The sequence below is a fragment of the Emericellopsis cladophorae genome (assembly GCF_022114955.1).
Source record: "Emericellopsis cladophorae strain MUM 19.33 chromosome Unknown NODE_7_length_695568_cov_118_814649, whole genome shotgun sequence".
Taxonomy (NCBI): Eukaryota; Fungi; Ascomycota; class Sordariomycetes; order Hypocreales; family Bionectriaceae; genus Emericellopsis; species Emericellopsis cladophorae.
This window is the reverse complement of record NW_026250932.1, coordinates 239,151-262,779: the sequence shown is the minus strand read 5'-3', so window position 1 is coordinate 262,779 and position 23,629 is coordinate 239,151. Positions and strand designations below refer to the sequence as shown.

Here is a 23,629-nt window from a genome sequence, read left to right as displayed (position 1 = left end):
TGCATAAGATCATCCGCAGCAATTAGTTGAACCCTCACGACCTTCTGCCGCTCAACTCGTACATCTCCGCATGAGTTCTGGTCACCCGTCAACCCACCCCTCTTCACATGTCATGTCATCTCATAACATGCTGTACAGCGCTCAGGTGTCGATGAGCCACAATAGACTTGTACGATGATTCATATTGAAACAATGTAGCAGGTCATTTCTCTTGCCTTCACACGATTTGTGTGAGTTGGTATTGCGGGTATAATTAACATTAAGTTGTGTAAAGTAGGGATGAAGGTAAATCTACTCATGACTCTGTCTAATGTCGCTGGGTATATCATGTTCGGCCATGAAGAAATTCATAGATATAGTCGAGATAATCAACCGCATTGAAAGGCGTCAATTTACTCCGAATGGAAAGCGTTATAGCGCTTCTCGACCGCTGTTCCGTTTCCGACTGACTTGTCTGTGTAGATGGAAAGGGCATCCGTGCTGTTACCGTACTCAACGCCACAGGCATCCGAGAAACCCTCATCGAAAGCGGACATTCTCTCCTCGAGGTACTCCTTGAAGCCGTCGCGAGAGCACAAAGTGCCCGGTCCATCGGAGCAGCCTGGGAGAGACTGCGGAGCACTGTTCACCAGAACTCTGTAGTATTCGTCGTCTTTGTAGCCAGGAGCATCGGTGCAATTGAAGCGCTCAAGGGCAATGTTGCCCAAGAAGGGGATGATGTTGGACGACTTCCAGGCTCGACGGTAGTTGATACGATCCAACGGCATGGTCTCGTTGATGTTATTGGCGCCGCTGAACTCTGAGTTGTTGAAAAGTCCCATGGCTACAACGACCATTGGGGGCAGTTCGCGATGAGTGAAGCTGACGTACAGGTCCTCTGCATCTTTCCCTGCATCGTTGTCGAGCAAAAGCTCCGCAGTGGCGTTCAACCACGGAAGTCCGACCGGCCCCGAGACCTTGTTGCCATACCCGACATTGTAGTGATAGCGAACGTCCTCCGCATATTCCCAGCTCAGCCAGTCATCAGGCCTGAAAAGATCTAGGTCGCAGAAGGGCGACTTTCCCCGGATGACAGTCTCGTAACCGCACAGTTGCTGCATGCCAAAGATATTGCTGATCGTAAAGTTGAAGTCGGGAGCAAGCTCGTTGAAGCGAGCGGCCAGGGGCTTTGCATACCTCTCCTGGAATTTGCTAGATTCATCACTGCCGGTGGATCCAGAGTAGCCTGGGCAAGCCTTGTAGGGGGTAAGACTGTCGGCGCCAGACTCTGATCTTTCCGGAATCTCGACGACGTTGATGCTCTCCTCATCTGACTGCAGGCCGCGGGCCAGAGATTGGGCAGCCTTGACAGTCCGTTCAGCAGACGACGTCCAAACGCGCTTGGGATTCCGCAGATGAGGGTAGCGGAAGTTGATGTCCACGCCCAGACGAGTGGCCTCAAGACGGCCTACCCGTGTCAGGATGGAGACCTCGTCGTCGGAAACAGGTGCCTCCCAGTCGTCCAAGAAGCTGAGATCGGGGACCCGGTTCCACTTAATGCCGGTCTTGTTGTCCAGCTTCTCGAGGAATGGTTCAATGTAGGTCTCAAAGTCAAAGTCGTTGGCGTAGATGGCGGAGTGGCGCACAAGATAGGCAGCACGCTCAGCAACACAGCCCTGGGGTGCGTCTGGCGAAATCGAGGGATCTTGTGGCTCAAAGTAGGGTGCGATGCCTGCGAGATGCTCCAGAGGGTTGAAGTTGTAGGTCGAGTACAACGTGGAGGCGGACACGGAACCCGTGAAAGTCAGTATCTTGAGGAACGTCTGCGCAGCCATTGTGTGGTAGCGACTCTGATAGAGAGGACTGGAGCTTGTGAAGCCCAGGCAACAACATCAATTCGGGCATGGTACCTTAATTATAATGGCGCGCGCCGCACCGGGCTATCTGACGCTTGACTGCGTGGTGGACCGTGAAGGAACTGACGCGTGGTATGCTGTCATTATTCCCACAAAACGTTGCTCGATACCTTGTTTCTCTGTGCTCGGTTGCTCGGCATTGATCAGAGCGTAGTTCGTGATTGGGGCCCTTGGATTGAGGCTCTTTGAGGCTCTGCTCATCCATGTCGATCTGCAATGGTTCTTGCCTGTTATAGGTCGTGATCGAAAGATCGAGCTGGCCTGGGCCCTGGACTTGAATATTGAGGCAATGACGACATGGCACGATGATGGATTCAAGTTGGCACGGAAAGTAATGTAGGTGGAATTACACACAGTTCTCAATCCCGGTCTGGGTGAACCGAACCCGTCGGAAGTATGAAAGTGGCACAATGAATTCAACGAATCTGTTGAGTTGATGGAAACGCGCCCAACAGGTGTTGAATACAAGCCTAAACTGACCTACCTGACAGACTACTACGGACGTACATGAACAAGTTAGAAGTTAGAACCACCCTTTGCCCACTCCGTCTGCCCTCTTGCAGCGATGCCTACCCTGGACGCCCTCCCGTTTGTCTTCCTGGACCGCATCTGCGACGACATGCAGATCGATCCATTTATTAACCGCTGCCGCAGTCTGCATTCGTTTGCTCAAGCCAGTTGAGTTAGCTGGCCTGGCTTGTTCCTATTGTCGAGCTCGGACCCGAGGTCTCACGGCGATGGGTCTGTCCCGGCGTCCCTTTGAAAGTCCCGGCGTCCCTTTGAAAGTCCCGGCGTCCAAGAGACCGCTGAAAACCCTATCACTTGATAATAACCGCGGAACAACGTTGCAGATTCTCGAGCGGTGGGACGAGGTCTTCGACTTGTCCGCTCTATTACACTTGGATTTCGGGTTTGTCAGACCCGGACTGGTACCAACCTTGCGCGATATGGCCGGGACAGGAGCCTCTGTTCAGACTCTCAAGCCCACGCTAGACGTCTTTGAGAACGACGACCCGCGTGGCACCACTAAGTACCTATGATCTATCATCGAGGCTCTCCGCCCGCTGGGCGGTCTGTACCTTGGGCGCACCAACTCACACGCTGTCTTTGACGCTCCGTTTGGGCTCATGGACCGCACCTGCGCGAGCTCAGCCTTGATGAGCCAATAGTGCTCATCTCGTAGAACGCGTAGCGCCTCGCTAAGGTGTGTAGTCGGCTTCGCGAGCTTGACGTGACGATACGACGATCAGGCGGCGACGCGAAGTCGCATTCTATTAGGCCCTAGGCCACCTACGTCGACTCGAATCAGTCTCTATCGCCTTAGACTGTACCCGCCCTGATAGTGTTATCACTGGTCTGGTCAAGTACGGGGAGTTCTCGACCCACAAGTACAATCGCGAGACTAGCATTCGTCTCGTCCAAACGCGCTCAACGTCGCCAGAGATGAGGATCTATCTAACTCGCTCGATCTTCCTCGCCGTCGCCCAGACCCAGAAGCGCCGGGCTGACGGCATGGGATTGCGTCAGTTTATGCTACGGTGCATTGTCGTGGAATGTCCGGACTCTGACCTATTTTACTCGCACTCGGAATTCTTAACTCTGCTAGAATGACTCCGTGGCCATTAGGTCTGCGAATTGTCGGTCGGTCTTGGGGATCCCGACTGCATCTTTAAACCAGGGGCCCAGTCGCGCACGATGGTGACGGCTCGTGACAAAGGCGCGCAGCGCAAGACGGAGTACGAAGTCCATCTGTTTGCGTATTTGGATGAGATCGATCCGCTGGCGGAAGACGCGTGGCTGCGGCTTTGGCTGTGCGAGCGCGGTGAGTGGAAACCGTCATGGAAGAGTCGGCTTCTCGCCAGTCATGCCTCCTACAGCTCAGGCCCATGTGATTCATGAGCATGGAAAAGCGGAAAAGGCGACATATCTAGTAGTGACACCATATAAGGGACCATCCAACACGGATCCTTGAGTGTGACATGGCAGCGATGGATGGCTGATCACTTCTTCAACGCATGCCCTTTGCGACTAGATTGTCTACTTGGACACGTTCAATGCAGCCCCGTTCAGCAGCATGCGGCCACAGCTGTCCACAGCGCGACAGTCACGAAGAGGGCTGACCACGACTGGCAATATATTTCTGGCGCTCCTCGGTCCACCCCCTAAGTTACATATAGAATGACTATTGACAGCGGGGCTGGTTTCTTCTCCCCTTATAGCCAAACATCTAGATCGAGCGTGCGAATCTTAGCACCGGGTTGTAGTTACATACCGTTGTGCCCCGGGGTTCCCCTCCGCTTCCATTCCAATACTCAATCTAGAGCTGATGAGATGTGTGAATCCATGGCTTGCTTGGAGGACAAATGCCACGGACAAGCCTCAGTTGGATGACCTGAGTGGTATGAATCAACATAGAGCTCAATGTAGCAGAGCTCCTACTTCTGGCGCTTGTCCACGTCGTTGGCCCCAAATAAGGCATCACTGACCATTACCAGAGCGCATATTAGCCTTGCATACAATGCCATACCCCTGTAACCAGTCGAAGCTGTCTGTCCTGCCGTCTCTTGGTCCCTGGAAGCCCGAGGTAGCAACTAGCAAGTCGATACTGCAAGCGCTGGGACAATGGCTATACGTCTTGGATGACGGTAGCAGCTTCCATTTCATTGTAAAATTAACAAGCGATGCTTGGCGCTTACGAGTGTCATGGAGCGACAGCTTCGGAGACAATAGGCGACGTCTTTCGGTCGGAGTGAGGAAGTGATGACAAATGGCAAGAGGATTAACGACGGAGTGCTCTCGCAGATTTTGGCCCCTTCAAACATTGCCAAATGGCCTACCCTGTAATCAACGACAAGTGGAATCACCTACACGTAAGGTAAGTTACCTATCTCCTCATAAGCTTTTAGTTAAGTGTTCGTACTGTCCTGCCAGCTATCATTGACAAATTCTTTTGTTAAAGAAACCATCGCCTCGGTCTTGGCGGAAAAGCACAATGAAATCCCCACCGTCGTCCGCCCATGTCAGGCGGAGTAAATACTCCGAAAGCAGTCATCGTAACCTCATAGGCTACGGTAATGCGACGCTTGCGAAGCTGACACTGTCTTGGCTGTTATCATGAATATGTTGAATATTCGAAACACAGGCGTGTGGTATCAGGACTACGGATTCACATGTAATTCTTTGGCTTGTCGAGAAAGTCTCTGCATTTGAATGTGCCGACAGTCCCGTGAATACATTTGGTCCTGATGTAAGGAGTAGTGCACTACGACATGGTGCTCAATGAAAGAGTCGGTAAAGTGTGAGTCGGCTCTTTGCAACCCATTGCTCAGCGAGTATTCTCTTGCCGTCAGATTTTTTTGATACTACTTACCTGACTACGTAGAGAAACCTAGGCCTATTCTCTTCATGTTGCTGAGCTGGTCGTGTTGAAAAAGTGGACAGTGCCCTCCGGCCTTGCGTCTAGTGTGGCGTTATTTAAACCTTGAGGCTTGGGGAGTTTTCGTCAACAATGTAGGTACCTGACGGGCCCTGTCGTTGTGGCTGCAGCCACGTCCCATTGACCTTGTCGGTGCAGTTCTATGAGTAGAAGTTTTATACTACTACTACGGTAGTTACTAGACCCCATCTGAGTCGCCTTGGGTTGATGGACTTTGCCCCGTGGCAAATGTCATAGTGGTAATTAATTGTCGAAATTTTCAGAGTGATTCAAGCCCGAGGATTCTTGGTGACCAGAAGATCGAGACCCGAAGATCATCGACGAAACAGCTGGCAGCACAGTGCAGCTTCTCGCATTCACGCTAGTGGCCCCGTCCAGGCAATGATCTTCCGTTGTAGCGGAGTCACGCCAACATGAAGTATGAACTCCGGTCTTGTTTGTGATCTTTCGGGAGGGGCTGGTACGGGCTTTTTGAAATCCCACCAACTTGCTCAGAAGCTTGATGGTGATGAGAGGACATTCCAACAATTGACCGTGCGCGAAATGACGCTGGTACCAGCACCGCACATTGACAGTCACAGCCAGAGGCTGCAATCATCTCCAAGATTTCACGCATAGCAGCAGCACCCGAGCCTGGAGCACGGCATTCTGCACGTGCTAGTCTAGTGGCATTCGTCTTTGCGATGTATGAGCCCTCGATTTGCTGGTGGATGGAATGCACTGTGCGTACCAGGTAAGCACTGTATCGAGCACAACGTTCTCGGAGGCGAAAAGCGATGAGTAAGCATTTGCTTGTCCCTGGTTGCTCCTGCCCGGCCACCAGGTCGGGCTCGTCCTTCCGAATACTGGAGTCATCCAGTCGAGCACCCCGCCCAACTCAAGCCGCCGTTGTGCATCGATGTCCTGCCGCTGCATCGACGAATTTGCGAACCAAGACCGAGTTACTGGCCAAGGCACAGTCCGCTCGTTGTCGCAAACCTCCCTTTTTGCGTTACGCTGAGTTCTTCTCTACGTAAACTCAAACTTTCCTGTGTTTGACTCCAGTGACCATTATTATCATTGGCAGCCTCATCGTGATTTTGCCACGCGAACGAATCCAGTTTCGCCTTTTTCCTCTCTTTACGACGCAACCTCTAGTCGGTCGATTCGTTTTGCATCTACGGGGCGCAGTTACTTCTGCAACAATGCGCAGTTAGTCAAGACGAGCCGGACTTTCCCCTCTCTTCACTGCGCATCTCCGGCTGTACCATTGATCTTTCGACCACCTAACGCAATCTTAACCCTCGACCGGGGCTGGTCAAGGCCACTGCCACCCTCGAAGCTGCTGGGTTCCGCCACATTTCGCCATGGCAGATTCCCAGGAGCTTTCACCTTCGCCAACTGCATCCCCGCCGAACGATGATACGATCACGATCGAGACTTCGGCACAACCTCCCGCCGCCGATAAGACCATCGAGACCCACCAGTTTGAGTCCGAGTCTGAAACAACGCCCACCAAGAATGGCGCTCAAGAATCAGCAGAGCAGCAGCACCAGCAGGAGGAAATTACACCGACCCAGGGTGTCTTGACCGAACAGCCCCACGAAAGGCATGCGTTGCCTCCCGGGAAGATCCAAATAGCACCATACATGACCGGCCAAAACGCTCCCAACCAGCCATCCGCATTCAGCAGCAACCGACGTGGTAGCGCCAACCCGACGCCTGGCCCGTTCTCCTCATGGAGTGCAAGCTCCGATAGGCAACTCGGCCACATGTCCGCGGGCTCTGATAGATCTGGAGACCGCGTGTTCCCCATTCGCTCCGTTATCAGCGTCGATCCAGCTACTAGCCGGACATCTGGTGATGAATTTGCCGGTTCGACGTCCGACTTCGAAAATAGAGCAATTCCCGTGCACCGACCGAGCCACACTCGAGGCGAGACTAGTCAAGGGCTTGGGAGAGCTGACACTGGCCCATGGTCACCCAAGTCGACATCCTCAAGCAAAAACCGCTCTTTCAGCAGGAGGGCTACCGTGACAGAGCCATCGCGGGGCATCGAGCCTCACCAGTCAAGCGGCCGACAGACTGGCGGTGGCGGCTACACTGCTCCGATTGAGCTTAACATAGAAGCCTCCGACAAGGACAGTGAAGAGTCGGGCGCGTTAGGAGCAGGAGCGGTTTCAGCCGAAGTCGCTGCAGTCGAAAAAGACGCTGAGGCATCGGGCACGTCTGACCCCGCTTCCATGGCCGATAACGCTCATGTGCATATCCGATTCACACACACGGAAACCGAGGATGGGCATTCGGTGATTACAGGCCGTGATGGAACGCTACAGAGATGCGAGGACGAACCAATCCATACGCCCGGCGCTGTTCAGGGGTTTGGCGCTCTCGTAGCCCTGCGCGAAGAGAGCGACGGGTGTTTGGTCGTTCGTTATGCATCTGAAAATTCGGAGAGGATGTTAGGCTATTCGCCGAGGCAGCTGTTTCGTCTCAAGAATTTCATGGACATCTTGACTGAGGAGCAACAAGACAACCTGCTCGACCACATAGACTTTATCCGCGACGAGGACGCCGATCCGTCGGTCAACGGTCCCGAAGTTTTCAGCCTTTCTATCCGTCCTCCGAAAAAGCGAAGCACCAAACTATGGTGTGCTATTCACATCAATCCGGCACATCCCGACCTCGTCATCTGTGAGTTCGAGCTCGACGACGACCACATAAACCCCTTGCGGCCGCCCGACGAAGCGACACCCGATGAGCCTCACGACTCATTACGGGCCAATCCGAGCACGGAAGAGATGGAGCAGAGCACAGAGATTCTCAGCAAGCCGTTAAGGATCCTGCGCAGCGCCCGAAAGAGGCGAGGAGAACAGGGCGCTATGCAGGTATTCGACATCATGTCACAAGTGCAGGAGCAACTTTCCTCTGCCCATAGTCTGGAGACATTCCTCAAAATCTTGGTAGGAATCGTCAAAGAACTAACTGGGTTTCATCGCGTCATGATCTACCAGTTTGACTCGGCCCAGAATGGAAAAGTAGTCACTGAGTTGGTGGATCCAGCCGCGACGAAGGACCTCTACTATGGGCTCAACTTTCCCGCATCCGACATCCCGCGGCAAGCTCGAGACCTATACAAAATCAACAAGGTCCGACTCCTGTATGATCGCGCCCAGGAAACAGCTCGCCTAGTATGTCGAACTCAGGAGGATCTCGAAACGCCCCTGGACATGACCCACTCGTATCTGCGTGCCATGTCGCCTATACACCTGAAGTACCTCGGTAACATGGGTGTACGATCCTCAATGTCGATATCGATCAACGCCTTTAACGAATTATGGGGGCTGATCGCATGTCATTCATATGGCGAGAGCGGTATGCGCGTGTCATTCCCTATTCGGAAAATGTGTCGTCTCGTGGGCGATACGGCGTCTCGCAATATTGAGCGCCTGTCGTACGCTTCAAGGCTTCAGGCACGAAAGCTCATTAACACAGCTCCTACCGAAAAAAATCCATCAGGCTACATTATAGCGTCGTCCGACGACCTCCTGCGGCTCTTCGACGCCGACTTTGGCTTGCTATCCATAAGGGGGGAGACGAAAATTATGGGCGGAATCGAGCAAAGTCAAGAAGCGTTGGCCTTGCTGGAATATCTCCGAATGCGTCAGCTTACTTCTGTGCTTGCCTCTCAGGATATCCGACAAGACTTCCCTGACCTGCGGTACCCTCCAGGTTTTCAGGTTGTTGCAGGCCTTCTTTACGTCCCGTTGAGTGCTGGCGGTCATGACTTCATTGTGTTTTTCCGGAGAGGTCAAATCAAGGAGGTTAAATGGGCTGGAAACCCGTACGAGAAGGTCATACGGGGCGGCACGGCGAGCTACTTGGAGCCCCGATCGAGTTTCAAGACCTGGTCGGAGACAGTTGTGGGCCAATGTCGAGAATGGAACGAAGAACAGGTCGAGACAGCAGCCGTGCTCTGCTTGGTCTACGGCAAGTTTATCGAGGTCTGGCGTCAGAAGGAGGCTGCCTTACAAAACAGTAAGCTCACCCGCCTGCTACTGGCAAATTCGGCCCACGAGGTGCGCACACCGTTGAATGCGATCATCAACTATCTTGAGATTGCGCTGGAAGGCTCTCTCGACAGCGAAACTCGAGACAACTTGGCCAGATCACACTCTGCGTCCAAGTCCCTGATTTACGTAATCAACGATCTTCTGGATCTTACCAAGACCGAGGAGGGACAAAGCCTCGTGAAAGACGAGGTCTTCGACCTGCCAAACTGCATCAAGGAAGCGACCGAGCCGTTTCGAAGCGACACGCGGCGGAAGAACCTAGAGTACGACGTGGTAGAGCATCCGGGGCTTCCGCGTTTTGTTCACGGTGATGGACGCCGGGTGCGCCAAGCCCTCTCTAACATCTGTGCCAACGCTGTTGCGCACACCAGTGAAGGACATGTCCGGGTTGATGTGTTTGTTTCCGAGATCCGTGACGACAAGGTCGCTGTTGTAGACTTTGCAGTCTCCGACTCTGGTGAGGGCATGTCCACCACACAATTGGACGCCCTGTTCCGCGATTTAGAGCAAGTCAGTACAGAGGAGCCAGACTCACAGGTCTTGACTGAAGACAGCAAAGCAAGTCAGGGACGTACATTGGGTCTCGGCCTTGCCGTCGTTGCACGCATGGTGCGCAACATGGACGGACAGCTCCGGCTCAAGTCAGATGTGGGCCAGGGCTCGCGCTTCGTCGTACAACTACCCTTTCAGCTTCCTGACGAAACACCTGCTGTGGGTGGCGAGGGCGCCCAGCAGGACGATGGTTCGAACAGAAATGATCCATCGCTCAAACCGACTGTGGCCTCAACCGCGCCTGCATCAGTCACGGCGGCTCCAGAAGGCGAGATTACACTGGTGGACAATGTGAGTTCCCTGCACGTCGGCGCCGATTCCGCTCGTGACATCAGTTCCACGAGCAAGAGGAAGAGTGCCAGTGTCAATAGCCGACACAGCTTTGAGAGCGCGCACACCCAAGGCACCCAGGGCAGCAACAAGAGCGACGCCGACCGTCTGATCGATGCCCTCCAAACACCGCTATCTCTTGAAGACCGGGAGCCCACGTATCCCGTGTCGCGAACCAAGTCCCGTGATAGTTCCACGGAATCTCGGTCGAGAAATTCGCTTAACACCGCGATGGCAGGCGGGGCCGGAAGTCCACAGGCACGAAAGCGGAGGATATCTTCGCCGACACAGCCCCGCTCCGAGCCAGGCACAGCACAAGTGCGCGACAGCAAGATGCCGGTCCGCCCGGTGAAGATTCAAGACGACTACCAAGATGTGCCACCCCGTCCACAGGCGGGAGATAACTCTGGTGTCTTGTTTGAGATCCCCGGCGAACAAACAGCGCATTCCAGGGCGAACACTGAGAGCGTCACCAGTGTTACCACTGTCGATGGGCAGCAAGAATTGCGAGTGCTCATCGCCGAAGACGATCCGATCAATATGAAGATCATGCGCAAGCGCTTGGAGAGGACAGGTCATGAGGTCTTCCATGCAGCCAATGGCCAAGATTGCGCTGCAGTATACAAGGAGCGCTCGAATGATTTCGACGCTGTGTTGATGGACATGCAGATGCCTATCGTGGACGGGCTGACGAGCACCCAGATGATCCGCGCCTGCGAGAAGTCGCCTGAACACCCGGGCCACTCTCAGCTTGCGTCATACAATGGGCGTATACCTATCTTTGCAGTGTCTGCGTCTCTGATAGAAGCCGACAAGCAGAAGTACATCAATGCTGGTTTCGATGGTTGGATCTTGAAGCCTATCGATTTCAAGCGACTCAACACGCTGTTGATAGGGATCTGCAACGACGAGGTTCGCAAGTCGTGCTTGTACGAACCCGGCGAGTGGGAACGGGGTGGATGGTTCTGTGAGCGAGGCATGGATGTCTCATCGGCGGAAGAGACCACGCCAACCGGGAAGACGGAGAACAAGGATGGCCTCGCCATTGCGGGACATGAGCAAGCTGAGGCTGAGGCTGAGGCCGTGGACAAGCCGACTGCTGAAGAGGCGCCGAATGTTGCTGGTGAAGATGCCGAGACGGCGACTTGACCGCTGTATGCATGCGCAGGCTGAGGGCCACCATCTATCTACAGTTGCAGTCCAACACCGATGAACACAGGAACACAACAAAGCAAGGCTCCACACGGCGTTATCGGCGTCAGAAAAACGAATCATGAGAGCTGTACGGCCTTTTTTTCTTTTCTTTTATGCAATTCTGTTTGGGTTGCCTCTGGTTGTTACACGGACCCTGCTTTTTCCCCTTTTCTTTTTTTCTTTTAGACTTACGGTACGAACCATGTCACGCAAACGATTAGCATGGGGTTATGGCGAGGATACGGCAGGGGGTGTTTACATGGATTGGATCTTTTCCTGCTTATTCTCTCTTGCGAGTGTGCGCTGGGCGCGAATGCATGGTCAGCGGGTGGGAGCATACATGAGGAAGCCAGACAGATACTGTAGCCGCAACTGTGCTTGTAAACGTAGCGCTTGACACGGGGAATATAGACGCTACATATCGAAGGACTTTTCTCGGACACATATTGCTATCGTTTCAACAATTAGGATTATGTATTCATCACGTCAGCAGTGTCATGTGCGCCGTCTATATGTATATATGTATATAAATATATATATAAATATGAAGAAAACAGCCACCAGCTGTGTTAAAAGCAGAGCAGATCAGCGACAAAGGGGGGAATATGGTTCGAAAAGACAGTCCAAAAATTCACTTTCTCCGCATGATTTTCTTCCAGAATGACTTGTGAGGCTCGTCATGATAGCCCTCCTCCTTGACATTGTGCTGACCAACAATGGACAAGAAGACCTGGTCCAAGGTTGTGGGGCTGACACTGTAATGGCCAATATCCAGCATCGCCTTGTTCTCCTCCAACAGCACGACAAGGTGGCCAATGGCACTGTTGCTGAGATCAATGTGGTCGTGCTTGGCAATCTCGGCGGCCGTGCGTCCCGACGTCGAGGCGAGGACGTCGTTGGCCCGGATGGAAAAGCGGAGTTGCCCGTAGTAGGTCTTGTCCTCGACGTCTGCCTGGGGGAAGGTCTCTCTGATCCAGGCAATGACCTTGTCCATCTCCGCGGCCGTCGTGCGCGGCGCCGACTGGTGCACAAGATGGATGTGCAGAGCGTCGCCGAAGCGATGGCGCAGATCGTCAGGTGTGCCCATGGCGAGCATCCTGCGGGCCATGATGCCGGCACGGCCCGCGAGCGCGTCGGCCTCCTCCATCGAATGCGTGGTGAGAAGGATGGACCGCCCCGGCACAGTGGCAGCCAGCGTCTTCCACATGATACGCTTGGACGCAGCGTCGAGGCCGGACGAGGGCTCGTCGAGCAGGACGACGGTGGGGTTGCCCATGAGGGCGATTCCGAGGGACAGCTTGCGCTTGTTGCCGCCAGATAGCGCATGGGCCATGCGTGTGCTGAAAGCCTCGAGACCGACAGCTTGAAGGACAGCGGCGACCTGGGCGTCAACGTTGGGGATGCCCCTGACCTTGGCGTAGAACTGCAGGTGCTCCCTGACGGTCATGTGGTCCATGGCATCGATCTGGGGACACACGCCAAGATTGCGACGGGCCGCGGGCAGGGCATTGGCGACGGACTCATTCTCGACAAAGACGTCGCCGCCGTTGCGGGAGGGCTTAATGTCGCCGCGGATCAATGAGATGGTAGTCGACTTGCCAGCGCCGTTGGGACCGAGCAGAGCGAAGACTTCCCCACGCTTGATACCAAAGGTGACATTGTCGACGGCGATATTTTTTTTGAAGGCCTTTGTGAGGTGCATGACACGCAGACCATTCTCGTCGACGCCAGAGGAGGTGACGCGCGTGAGCTCATTGTTCACTTCCTCGTCCGAGCCCTCTGATGAAGCGTCGACAGTGTCCTTGTGGAAGAGACGACGGATGGAGGACCCCGAAGATCCCGAGTCGAGCCACAAGAGAAGACCAAAGAGAAGGAAGCACTGCACAATGAGGTAGAGGATAGGCGAGCCATAGTACAAAATACCAGCAGGATCCGAGGCAACGCTGTTCCCGTCGCACGCCGTGGAAAACAGATTGACAGCCAAGAAGAGTGCACGCGTGGCAGAGCCGATGGGCACCACGGCCGAGATGACAAAATGGGCGATAAGGATGCTGCTGTCAATGTTCTGCACGGGCACATAGGTTGTGATGCACATGTACGAGACGAGATAGGCGAGGAAGCCGATGAGCTGGATGCAGGCCGACCAGGCATAGGTGCCGAGCTGTGTCTTTGTGAAGAGGGAGACGTTGTACGCCAGGAGGATCGACGCCAGTCCATAGAGGAAGAAGACGACAAAGACGTACTCGATATGATACCAGACATTGGAGACGCCGGCCCAGATAGCGGTGACCGCGGCAGCGCTGACCAGGGCGAACATGAAGTCAAAGAGGAGGTAGGCGATCCAGAGAGGGAGAGGCCGGACGCCGTTTGAGTACTCGAGACCGCGGACGAAGCGACGGCGCTCGTTGCTGGGGTAGAGGGCGAAGAAGGCAGGGTAGCATGATAGAGCGAGGCCCATGTAGACGATGAGATTCAGCGAGTCGCCTGTCTGCGGGCTGAACGGCACGTCGAAGGGGGACCATGTCGTCTGGATGGTGGTGTTGGTCAAGATGATATCAAGGAACTGCTGGGCGAGGATAGGGCTCGTGACGTAGAGGTTGGCCACCCAAGCGATTGTGGGAGCCGTATTGTCATCGCCCAGCCACAGACCAGTGCTGGTAGTCTTGCGATTGGCCTCGATGTAGTTCACAAAGTCATCGTATGTATCGGCGGTCTGCACGTTGCTCAAGGGGCTGTTACCCATACTACTGGTACCGCTGTTGCCGGAGCTGTTGAACAGAGGAGATAGCAGGCGCTGAATCATATCTAGAGAGAGCTGGGCAGTGGGGCCAATGAGAAACGACGGCCCTGCCTCGTCTTCTTCCCGACTTTGGCTAAAGGCATCCTGTGTGCCCTCATCAGACGCTTGGTCCGACGGCGAGCAGCCAGGGGGGTCCTGGTTCTGGATGAAGAGAGATGTCAAGCCGGCAGCGATAATGGGCAGCAGGAAGGCAATAATGTAGGGCAAGTAGTTTCGCTTGAGGATGGTAAAGCGCTTCATGAAGAGAATCATGGTTTGCTTGACGTAGCCCACACGCTGGCCATCGGTGAGCTTGAGACCCGTTGGCGAATCTGTTGTGAGATCGTCGCTGGAGTTCTTCTCGTTGTACTCAATGCCACGGTCCGTGGACCGGAAGGCCTCCTCATCGCGGATCTCCTCAGCAAGCTGCAAGAAGACGTCTTCAATGGTGGGGCCCGAGAAGCGGTAATCAGGAACGCTGGCGGCCTCGAGCTCCTTGATGACCTTGGCGGACAAGGCTGATGAAGGAGAGATGTAGGTGATGAGGTCGAGGGTTACCTTCTTGCGGACGCCTTCGACATCAGGTGTACTCTTCAAATCGGGCGACCTCTGGACCATGACACGGTACCCTCCGCCTAGCCGATCCTTGAGTTCGACGGATGATCCCTCGGCCTTCAAGCTTCCCTTGGACAAGATAGCGATATGGTCCGCCAAGAGATCTGCTTCGTCGAGGAAATGGGTGGTCAAGATCATGGTGCGTCGACCGCGCTCAGCCAACAGGATGTCCCACAGCTTGCGCCGCGACAGGGGGTCAATGCCACTGCTGACTTCGTCAACACAGCAGACAGCGCTGCCGCCCGTCAACATCATGCCCAGTTGCAGCTTGCGTTTTTGTCCGCCAGAGAGCGTCTTGGAGTAGGCCTTCTTCTTCTTTGTCAGGTCAACGGCTTCAATAAGTTTGAGGTTTTCATCCCGACTGGCTACCGCGTTAGGGCTCTTGAGACGGTTGAAGATGCGGATATGCTCTTCCACGGTGAGATCGTCCCATAGCACGTTCTTCTGTGGCGCAATGCCCAGGCCACCTGTACCATCAATGGTAATGGTGCCTTCGGTCAACTTGTTCAAGCCAGCAATGGCATCGAGCGTGGTGCTCTTCCCGCTACCATTGGCACCCAGAAGAGCAACGATCTGGCCCCTTCCAGCATTGAAAGTGAGGTCGTTGACAGCCACGACGGGGTGGGCAGGCTTGGACTTGGACGCAAAGAGCTTGGAGAAGAAACCGGGTTTGTAGACTTTGGAAAACCCTTCCAGACGAACAGCGTGATCACCAAGAGTGTCGGTACCGGAGTTTGGGTACTGGAGTTGACGTCCCTTTGTCGTCGTTCCGTAAAGCGAGCGTTCAATGATGGCGCCGATGGTGGGATACGCGAAGATCTGGATGACGAGCATGATCCAGAAGAAGATGCCCGGAAGTTCCCAGGGCGTCTGGTCGGGGATCGCAGTGAGACTGGTGGCCCTCTGCTCTCTCTCGAAGCGAGCCATCAGCGTCACAAAGTACACAAAAGTGCAAGGAGTGAAGAGCACCGACAAGACCGCGACGATGGTCGTGCTGGGCTGGGTGATGGACTGCGCGAGGATGCCGAGCAGCAGACTGGCCAGGATGGCGGTGATGCCACTGAGCTGGGCGCGCTTGAAGAAGGATGCGTAGAGGATGGACATGGACGTCATGGCCAGGCCAGACAGAACGACGAAGATGATGACCACGCCGACATTGGTGTGGGCAAAGACGCCCGAGCGGACAATGGGCGCGACAATGATCCAGGCCGGAGCGTACACAAGCGCAAAGGAAAGGTGATGCGCGACGATGCGTGCCGCCAGGGCCATCCATTGCTTGCGGACGGGCATCATGGCGTCGATGAGCTGTGACATGCCGCTCTCGCGCTCGGTAGCGACGAAGCCCGTCAGATGGTACGTGACCCAGATGATAGCCGCGATGAAGACAACGCCCATAAAGTTGATGACAGATCGCGCATATAGCCGGCGGATCTCGTCGTCGCGCTCCTCCGAGGTCAGACTGGTAAAGGGCAGCTCACGAGTGTCCGCCAACGGCTCAGCATCAGCGTCGTCGAGCTGGGCAATAAGCGTGTCAACTGCGCGCTGCATGGGGAGCAGGTAGATTTGCTGCGGGTTGCCACCAGAATCGGCCTCGATTTCAAGGGCGCTCTGTGCGAAGGCAGCATCCGAGCGGATGGTATAGTTCCAGAAGCCACCTTCTCCCTCGTCGGGGGAGGCGCGCATGACCACCGCGTCGAAGCACGTGGTGACGCCGCGAAGGGTGCTGCGACACTCGCCCGCGATAGCATTCTCGTCCTCGAGGCGAACCGTCTGAACGCCATCGTGCGCGTCGGCAATCTGTGTCTCGAGCCTGTCGAGCACACGGTCAATGTCACCCCCCGTCAAGCCATTGTTCACCAGCACGATTTTGTCGCGGCCGCTGCTCACGCCCGTCGAGAGGGCATCGGAGAGTGTTCGTATGGGGCGGGCTTCGCCAATGCCGTAGGTCGCGGGGGGCACGAAGAGGTTCCGGGCGAAACTGAAGAAGGCGGACAGGACAATGGGCACGAAGAAGGCCATGAAGATGGTGACGACGGGATGGCGCAGGACGTTACATCGCCAGTTCTTCTTCATGAGCGTCCATATCTGTTTGACGATCGACATGGCGACGGGTCTGCGCGCGGGCGCGCGAGGCCAGATCGTATAGAGGGAGAAAGGACAGTCGGTATTGAATGCACTTGCTGGACCTCTATTTCGTCTCAGACATGAAAATAGTGAGGAGCTGGATAGTGCGTGAAGAAAGGACACAACATGGTACGGCGAGGGCCAGTGTGGGCGACAGACGGCCGCTAAATGTGTAGATAGCTAAATGGTCGTGGTAGGAACACAGACGTGAAAGATTGAAGGAGGTTCAGTTCAGCGCGTGAGGTTTGAGGCAGTGTTGTGTGATGTCCACGACAATGTGGGGCTCATTCCAGCTTGGCGGGCTTGGGGAGTCCTGGGCGTTACGCAATAGACTTTGCACTCCGCCCATTCACGTCCGCCTGCGGGACGGGATTTGCGACTCGTGCAAGCCAAGAGCAGCGCCAGTCTGCGAATACGCGTATAATAGTGAGATTGATCACTCGTAGCGAGTGGGGCCTCCTCGCTTGCTGCGCATTGGGCGGCTGAGACAGTGAGTGAGTGAGGCCGGCCACACGTGTGCACGTAGGTACGGTACAAGTACAGCGTGGCATTCCGCGCCGCGTGGCTGCTCGACGGACTACTCGTAAGCACCCATGAACAGTAGCGCTTACAGATGGTCACATCATCGACATCAAGAGCCAGTTGCTTGCTGCTCACGCAGTGCATCATCAGGTAGAAGTGTTGGTGCTGACTTGTCTAGGCTCCACTGTTGCTTCGCCTTTGATGATGCAGCCATTGCCAGATTTCCAGTCTACAGTACGTACTCGGTACGTATCCACAAGGTAGTTCAGAATACATGACCGCTAGAAGTCGCGGCACAGCACTAGGGAAATAAGCTTCTGCCCCTAGCCGCGTCAATCCCTGCCTCACCGGTACGGGGTTCGGGGTCAATGAGTGTGCGAGCTCCGCCCGTGGTCCCTCTTCACAACAAGACAGAAAATGGAGTTGCTCCGTCTCCGTGCCACGGTGGGCCCGGTTCCACTGTAAGTGATGAGGTACGTAGCGAGTGTCCTCGGATGAATGATGCGGATGAAGTAGCCGTGCTCTTTGCAGTGCACACCAGTGCATAGCGAATCCTACCTCGGGTCTTCATGGCTTCACGGGAGTGCGTTCCTGGAGGAACACGGGACGTAAATAAAGCATTCGAGGTAGTCATGTCCTGGACTCGCTTTTCTTTGATGCACGTGTGGAGCCGAGAGTACATACGCATAATTACCCCTGAGATCGTCAACAAGGCTGCATTACGGGATAAACCCTCCTCCTCCCTCATCATCGTCCACCAAGAACCCCCCACCGCCATCGCCATCCACTTCCATGTCAAACTCCTCCGTCAAATCGCTCTCGTCGTCCGCCATGTCTTCATCCATCTCCGCATTCATCAATGCATCCCTCTCCGCCTCCCGCCTTTCCTCCTCGCTCACACCCGCCCACACCCTCTCTCGTATCCGCAGCCCCATCATGAAGCGGCGCCACCAGCGCATCGTAACCAGGCGCTTGCGCTCCTCCTCTGCCTCGTCTGCAAGGTCCCGGAGACCCTCAACCACAGCAAGGATAGCCTCCTCGTACTCCACTGCCACGACAATGCCCGTGAGCACGGCCGTACCGGTCCGGCCCTTGAAGGAGAACCCGGTGAGGGCGGGCGCGTAGTCCACCCCAATGATATGCGCTGCTCGCGCGGCCTCTTCCATCCGCAAGTGCACGGCGCCCTTGGGGACCATGCTCGGGACGTAGACGTCGATGTTCCCAAACTTGTTCTTCGGGACCTTTCCGTTCCTCACGACTGGCGGTACGTAGGGCTCCGTCTGATCGACCGTGAATATCGGCACGCCATTCTGTCCTCCATCGTCATCGTCCTCGTCCTCGTTCTCGTCGTCGTCCAAGCCGCCAAAGCGACCCCGGGGTCGGGCGCGTTTGGGTAGCCATTTGACAGGGATTTCCAGTGGTCTCACCTCACGCCCCTGGCTGCGGTACCACTTGTCGGCCGTTTTACCCACGCGCACGTCCTTCCTCCTGTAAACCTTCTCCAGCGGACCTTTGGTACCTGCAGCCACCGTACCCGACGGTGTGGCGTCCGGCAGGAGCACTTCATGTCTCCGCAGATGGCGCTCCAGGGCGTACACAGGGTGGTTCTTAAAGTCCTGCACGTTGCGTGGCATGGGCTCACGCGCCTCCGCGCCCGCCAGCTCCTGATCCTCAATCTGATCAAGGTTCTCGGGTCTCCTGCGGCGGAACGGTCTCATGGCTTTGCGCCACCAGCGGTCGCCGCCTTGCACATTGGTTTCCACCCGTAGTCTCCGTGTCTTGGCTGTGTAGGCCTTGGCATAGCGTCGCGTGACGTCCCGTGCCGTGTCGTCGCCTTCAAAAGCAACGACGTACGACAGCACATTCTCCTTGTCCGTGATGGGCGGTTCCACGGCCTTTGGTTTCCAAAACGTGTGCGTGACCACCGCATCCACAGGCTGCCACTTCTGATGCCCGACATCCAGAATCTCCACCCAGTAGATGGGATACGGTGATTCGCGTATGGTCCTGGGAGTCTTGATCTTGGAGCTTTTTGCCTTGTCTTGCGACCGCCCAACTTGACTCTCGAAATTGAAGGACGCAGCCCCTGGATGGCCCAGTCTTCGTCGAGCCGTGGGACTCCCTGCCGCAGCGGTGATCTCGTGTCGCGCAGCTTTTGACATCTTCTCGTGGTTCGCCATCGAAGCTCGCACCCTGTCCTCCTTCGATAGGCTCGCCGTCGCGAGGCCCTTTTTGGGCTTGGCCAAGGCTGGTGCACCTGAGATGCAGGCCAATGGCTGCAGCGAGCAGACAAGTCGCGCCCTGACGCCAGCATTCCGGAGGAGCGCACAGTAGAGTTGGGCGCCAACGTCTCTAGAGCCTTGCAGCGTTCTCGCCGCCGCGCGAAAGTCCTCTCGATCATGGCAGACTTCCATGTCTTCTGGCAGTTCATACTGCCGACTACCATCAGCAAAGGTAAACGTAGGTTCGGGGTCTGCAGATATACGTACATCCTGTAATTGATTGACGTCCTCGGCCCAGAGGGCCCTCCGCATGCCTCGTTCCGTAATCTCAAACTTGGCCTTCCACAGCTTGTCCAACTCGCCCAGCCCTCTTTTCAGGCTTTCCGTCCGACCAAATTGCGACAGGTTCGGGCTGGGATTGAGCAACGTGACGATCTTCTCCGGAAGATGCGCTTGCAAAGACTGCTGCACCTTGGGATCGTTGCACCAGTGATTCCGTCTCGCGACGTGAGAGAGGAGGCAAAGCAGATGCGTCTGATGAACATGCGCTCGTCGCTCCTTTTCTTCCCTCGTCAACGGTTTGCGACGTTCAATCTGCCTTTTCGCTGGCGTCATGGCTGCAGTGAGGTTCAGTTCCAGATCTTGTGGAGCTTGTGGCTCCGGCAACGGTTTCGCATCGCCTTGCAGCCAGGCCTCGAATTCCACGTCTTCAAACTCCATGTCCTCGTCCTCATCGTCATCGTCATCCGACTCCCGTTCCATTGTCTGCACCATGGGTGCTGGCGCATCGTCCTGCTTCACATCGGGGTTTTTCTGATGCTCCAGTTGAGCTGGAGAAGAGTTGACGTCCTTGGTCTCGCCATCAACGTCGTCCGTCTTGGGTCCTGCGCGCCGGCGCTTCAAGGGGCGCTCACTTGTGCTTGCGTGAGCGGACACTCCGGCCTCCGCCAGCATATCCCCATATATGTCTGACTCCCCCATCTTGCCTGCGCCGCGCTTTGGTCGGGCCATTGCCACTGAGCTTGCAGGCGCGCAAACCAAGAGGCGTGGATGGGAGTATCAAATGCGCGTGCAAGTTACCTATGACGTCGCTTCGTGGTGCCGATCCGCGGTCATCTGAAGCTGCCGCTGGGGATCCACACGGACACGTCCGAGTCCAATCACGAAGTCACCTGACCGGCGTGAGAATGGAGACTACCACCAAATTCAGCTCAAAGGTTCCCGGTGTAGAGTACATAGTGTTTGAATTGACCATCCCTACCATCTCTTGATCACAAAGCTCAAATAGTCTAGGTGGTTAGGGCACCACGTTGTGGATCATTTCGGAACCGTGGAAACCCCAGTTCGAGTCTGGGTTTGGGCACATTCTTTTTGCCCTGTGGATGGCTTTTTGCTTTTGCTTTTTCTTGCCTGTCAAAATGCACCAAAAAATTCCTATGCGCTGTGTTGATCATGAAGATCACGGTCGCTGCTTCAAACAAACGTTGTCTTCACTTCTCCCCTCCCTTCACCCATTGCCATGTCAGGACGAAGAACAGAGAATCATATTCAAGGAACTTGGTGAAAGGCAGAGACACTGCCATGAGAGTCCAATTCTGGTATACTAATGACAATCCCAACGTGCAAGCACTCCAGAACGCCATGGTCATCACGATAAATTCCCTCCCCGTCAGTAAACACGCCATTATTTCGTCAGGAAACCGAGATAGTCTGCCACGATCAGCGTCACCATCCTACACACGACTTCGTTAGCTGCGTCGACGAGAGCAGTGAAGAGAGGGAAAAGACTCACGCATGCGGCGCGATGCGGACGTAATACGTTCCGAACCCGCGGTAGAATCGCAGCACGCCCTCCTGCTTGGCCACCTTGCGGAAGCAGTCGGCCATGCCCTTGTAGGGAAGCTTGCCGTCGGGTCCCTTTTGCTGCTTCTGCAGCCTCGTCTTGACAAAGTCAAACGGCAGGCTGAAGAAGCTGGCAAAGAAGCCGGCAATGGCGCTGGCGCTGAGGGTCTGGGTCCGGGTCGAGAGGTCCGTGTGGACCTTGAGCTGGGCCTTGGCCTCGCTAAAAAAGGCCAGCTGGCCAAAGTTGAGGGCCATGGCGCGGACGACGGTGGGCGCGGCGCCGGACCAGAGCGCGGCGACGCCCTCGTTCTTGGCGATGGAGGAGAGCGCGTCGATGACGGACTTGTAGTTCTTTCGCTCGGCGAGGGGCTTGAGGCCGTCGCTCTGCATGCGGATGAGCGCCAGGTCGGCTGGATTGCCCACCATGGCTGCTAGGCCACCGGCCGCCAGACCAGCGCCTGCGCGGTCGGCAAAGCCAATCTGACGCCCCTGGTCCCTGGCGCGCTGTGTCAGTGTTCCCATAAAGGTGTCGAAGCAACCCAGTCTGGCCGTCGTGTACACGGCTTGCCGGAGCAGACCAGCAGACAGGCCCGTGTACAAGTCCAAGACCTTGCCGCTACCGACAATCTGTCTGGTGACGGAGAGGGCCGTAGGCTTGGGACCGCCCGAGGTGCCCTCGCCGGCCAGCTGGATGCGGACCTTGATCATGTCGACCGGCTGGATGACCGTCGTGGCGACCATGCCGGCGGCGCCGCCGTTGATGAAGGGCAGGGCGGCGCGCATAAAGGGCGTGTGGAGGAGGTCCGTGGCCACGGAGGCCGGCTCGCGTTTGGCGGCGCCCATGACTTCGGAGCTTTTGGATCGAGCTGATTCAGCCGCCTGCTTCAAGCTCCCAGTGGTCATGCTGTGAATGCTGAGAAGCGAGGGTCTCGTAGGTTTCGGTCGGGTATGCAAAGGCCTCCGGTACTAGTGTACCGTTGGTCTGGTCTTGGATGAAAGCCTATACTGGAATACTGAATCTTGTGTTTGGTCAGCCAAAGGGTTCCAGAGCTACCCGGACGCCATGGTCATGTTAAATATCGCCGCAGCCACTGCCGTCCCGTGGGCCAGATATTGGCCGCGAGAATTCCTCGCGCCCTTGGCCAGGGCACGTCCATGTGAACAATGATGATTGACGGACAAATGAGCCGAGCCCGGGGTTGCAGCTAGCTTGGTAGCCTGGCTACGTACAGTAACCGACTAACAATGGCTGGAATAGCTAGCCGCGCGAGGCGGTAGGATTGGTTGTATGATTGGGGTGAGACTGTGAGTGCCGACGAGATCCGAGTAGACTGGCTCGGGCGTGCGAGCGAGCAGGGACCGCTTGGCATGCCCGTCGTCGCCCAGGCGTGTCTTGAATGGGGCAGACGCAACTGACAGTCAACTTGGACCGACGGACGGAACAGGAAGTGGATCTGATCTGCTGCATGAGAGAAGGACTGTCACTGGACCCGGCTGACATGAGGCCAATGACGAGGTACGAGATGGTCAAACTCACCGATGCCGATGGATATCCTTGGAAAAAAAGAAAACTTTGGTTTTCCCCAACAGAGAATGCTGAGTCGCGTGCTCTTTTTGAATCTCGAAACAATGCTTTTTGCAGGGTACGATACGTGGCTTGCCGTGGCAATCAACCAGAACTCCAGCGCTAGAGAAAGGTCTGAGGCAGAGATGGCACGCTCAGACTGGCGACAACCGACCGACAAGGCTGCAGTGAAGAGCAGGGAACGCCCGGATGTACAGCGAGTATCCACTTTCGACGCCGGGCTGGCAATAATACGTTGGAAGCAGAGGCGAGTCGCTTGGAAAAGTGAGTGGCTATCGGATACCTGTCGGATACCCAGGAACGAGGCCGGACGGACGCAGGACAGGAAGATTCGAACGATGCAGTAGAGAGGGAACACGAAGAGGAGGGCACGCATCATCTCATTTATCTAGGTATTCATGAGGGGAACACTGAGCTTCGCGCGCTTCTCCTCCTCCTCTCCTCCTCTCAGCCATTCCGAGCATAGGCCGTGGGAGTACCG

The 23,629-nt window shown here is 55.7% G+C and overlaps 5 protein-coding genes across 5 annotated transcripts; 1 reads left to right on the top strand and 4 right to left on the bottom strand.

Annotated features, from left to right (window-relative positions):
* Nucleotides 1-392: 392 nt before the first annotated feature.
* Nucleotides 393-1,814, bottom strand: J7T54_005559 (Acid phosphatase PHO1; the record flags this gene model as incomplete). Its single annotated transcript, XM_051503991.1, has 1 exon — nt 393-1,814. One exon carries the CDS (start codon nt 1,812-1,814, stop codon nt 393-395), a length of 1,422 nt encoding a protein of 473 aa, XP_051364386.1.
* Nucleotides 1,815-6,677: 4,863 nt separating this feature from the next.
* On the top strand, nt 6,678-11,414 carry J7T54_005558 (Cyanobacterial phytochrome B-like protein; the record flags this gene model as incomplete). Its single annotated transcript, XM_051503990.1, has 1 exon — nt 6,678-11,414. One exon carries the CDS (start codon nt 6,678-6,680, stop codon nt 11,412-11,414), a length of 4,737 nt encoding a protein of 1,578 aa, XP_051364385.1.
* Nucleotides 11,415-12,090: 676 nt separating this feature from the next.
* Nucleotides 12,091-16,956, bottom strand: J7T54_005557 (ABC transporter A family member-like protein; the record flags this gene model as incomplete). Its single annotated transcript, XM_051503989.1, has 1 exon — nt 12,091-16,956. The coding sequence occupies one exon, from the start codon at nt 16,954-16,956 to the stop codon at nt 12,091-12,093; it is 4,866 nt and encodes a 1,621-aa protein (XP_051364384.1).
* Nucleotides 16,957-18,218: 1,262 nt separating this feature from the next.
* J7T54_005556 (DNA repair protein-like protein) lies at nt 18,219-20,732 on the bottom strand (the record flags this gene model as incomplete). Its single annotated transcript, XM_051503988.1, has 1 exon — nt 18,219-20,732. The coding sequence occupies one exon, from the start codon at nt 20,730-20,732 to the stop codon at nt 18,219-18,221; it is 2,514 nt and encodes an 837-aa protein (XP_051364383.1).
* A 673-nt stretch (nt 20,733-21,405) lies between these two features.
* On the bottom strand, nt 21,406-22,466 carry J7T54_005555 (uncharacterized protein; the record flags this gene model as incomplete). The annotated part of the gene is made up of 2 exons (XM_051503987.1): nt 21,406-21,454; nt 21,514-22,466. The coding sequence occupies 2 exons, from the start codon at nt 22,464-22,466 to the stop codon at nt 21,406-21,408; spliced, it is 1,002 nt and encodes a 333-aa protein (XP_051364382.1).
* Nucleotides 22,467-23,629: the final 1,163 nt, after the last annotated feature.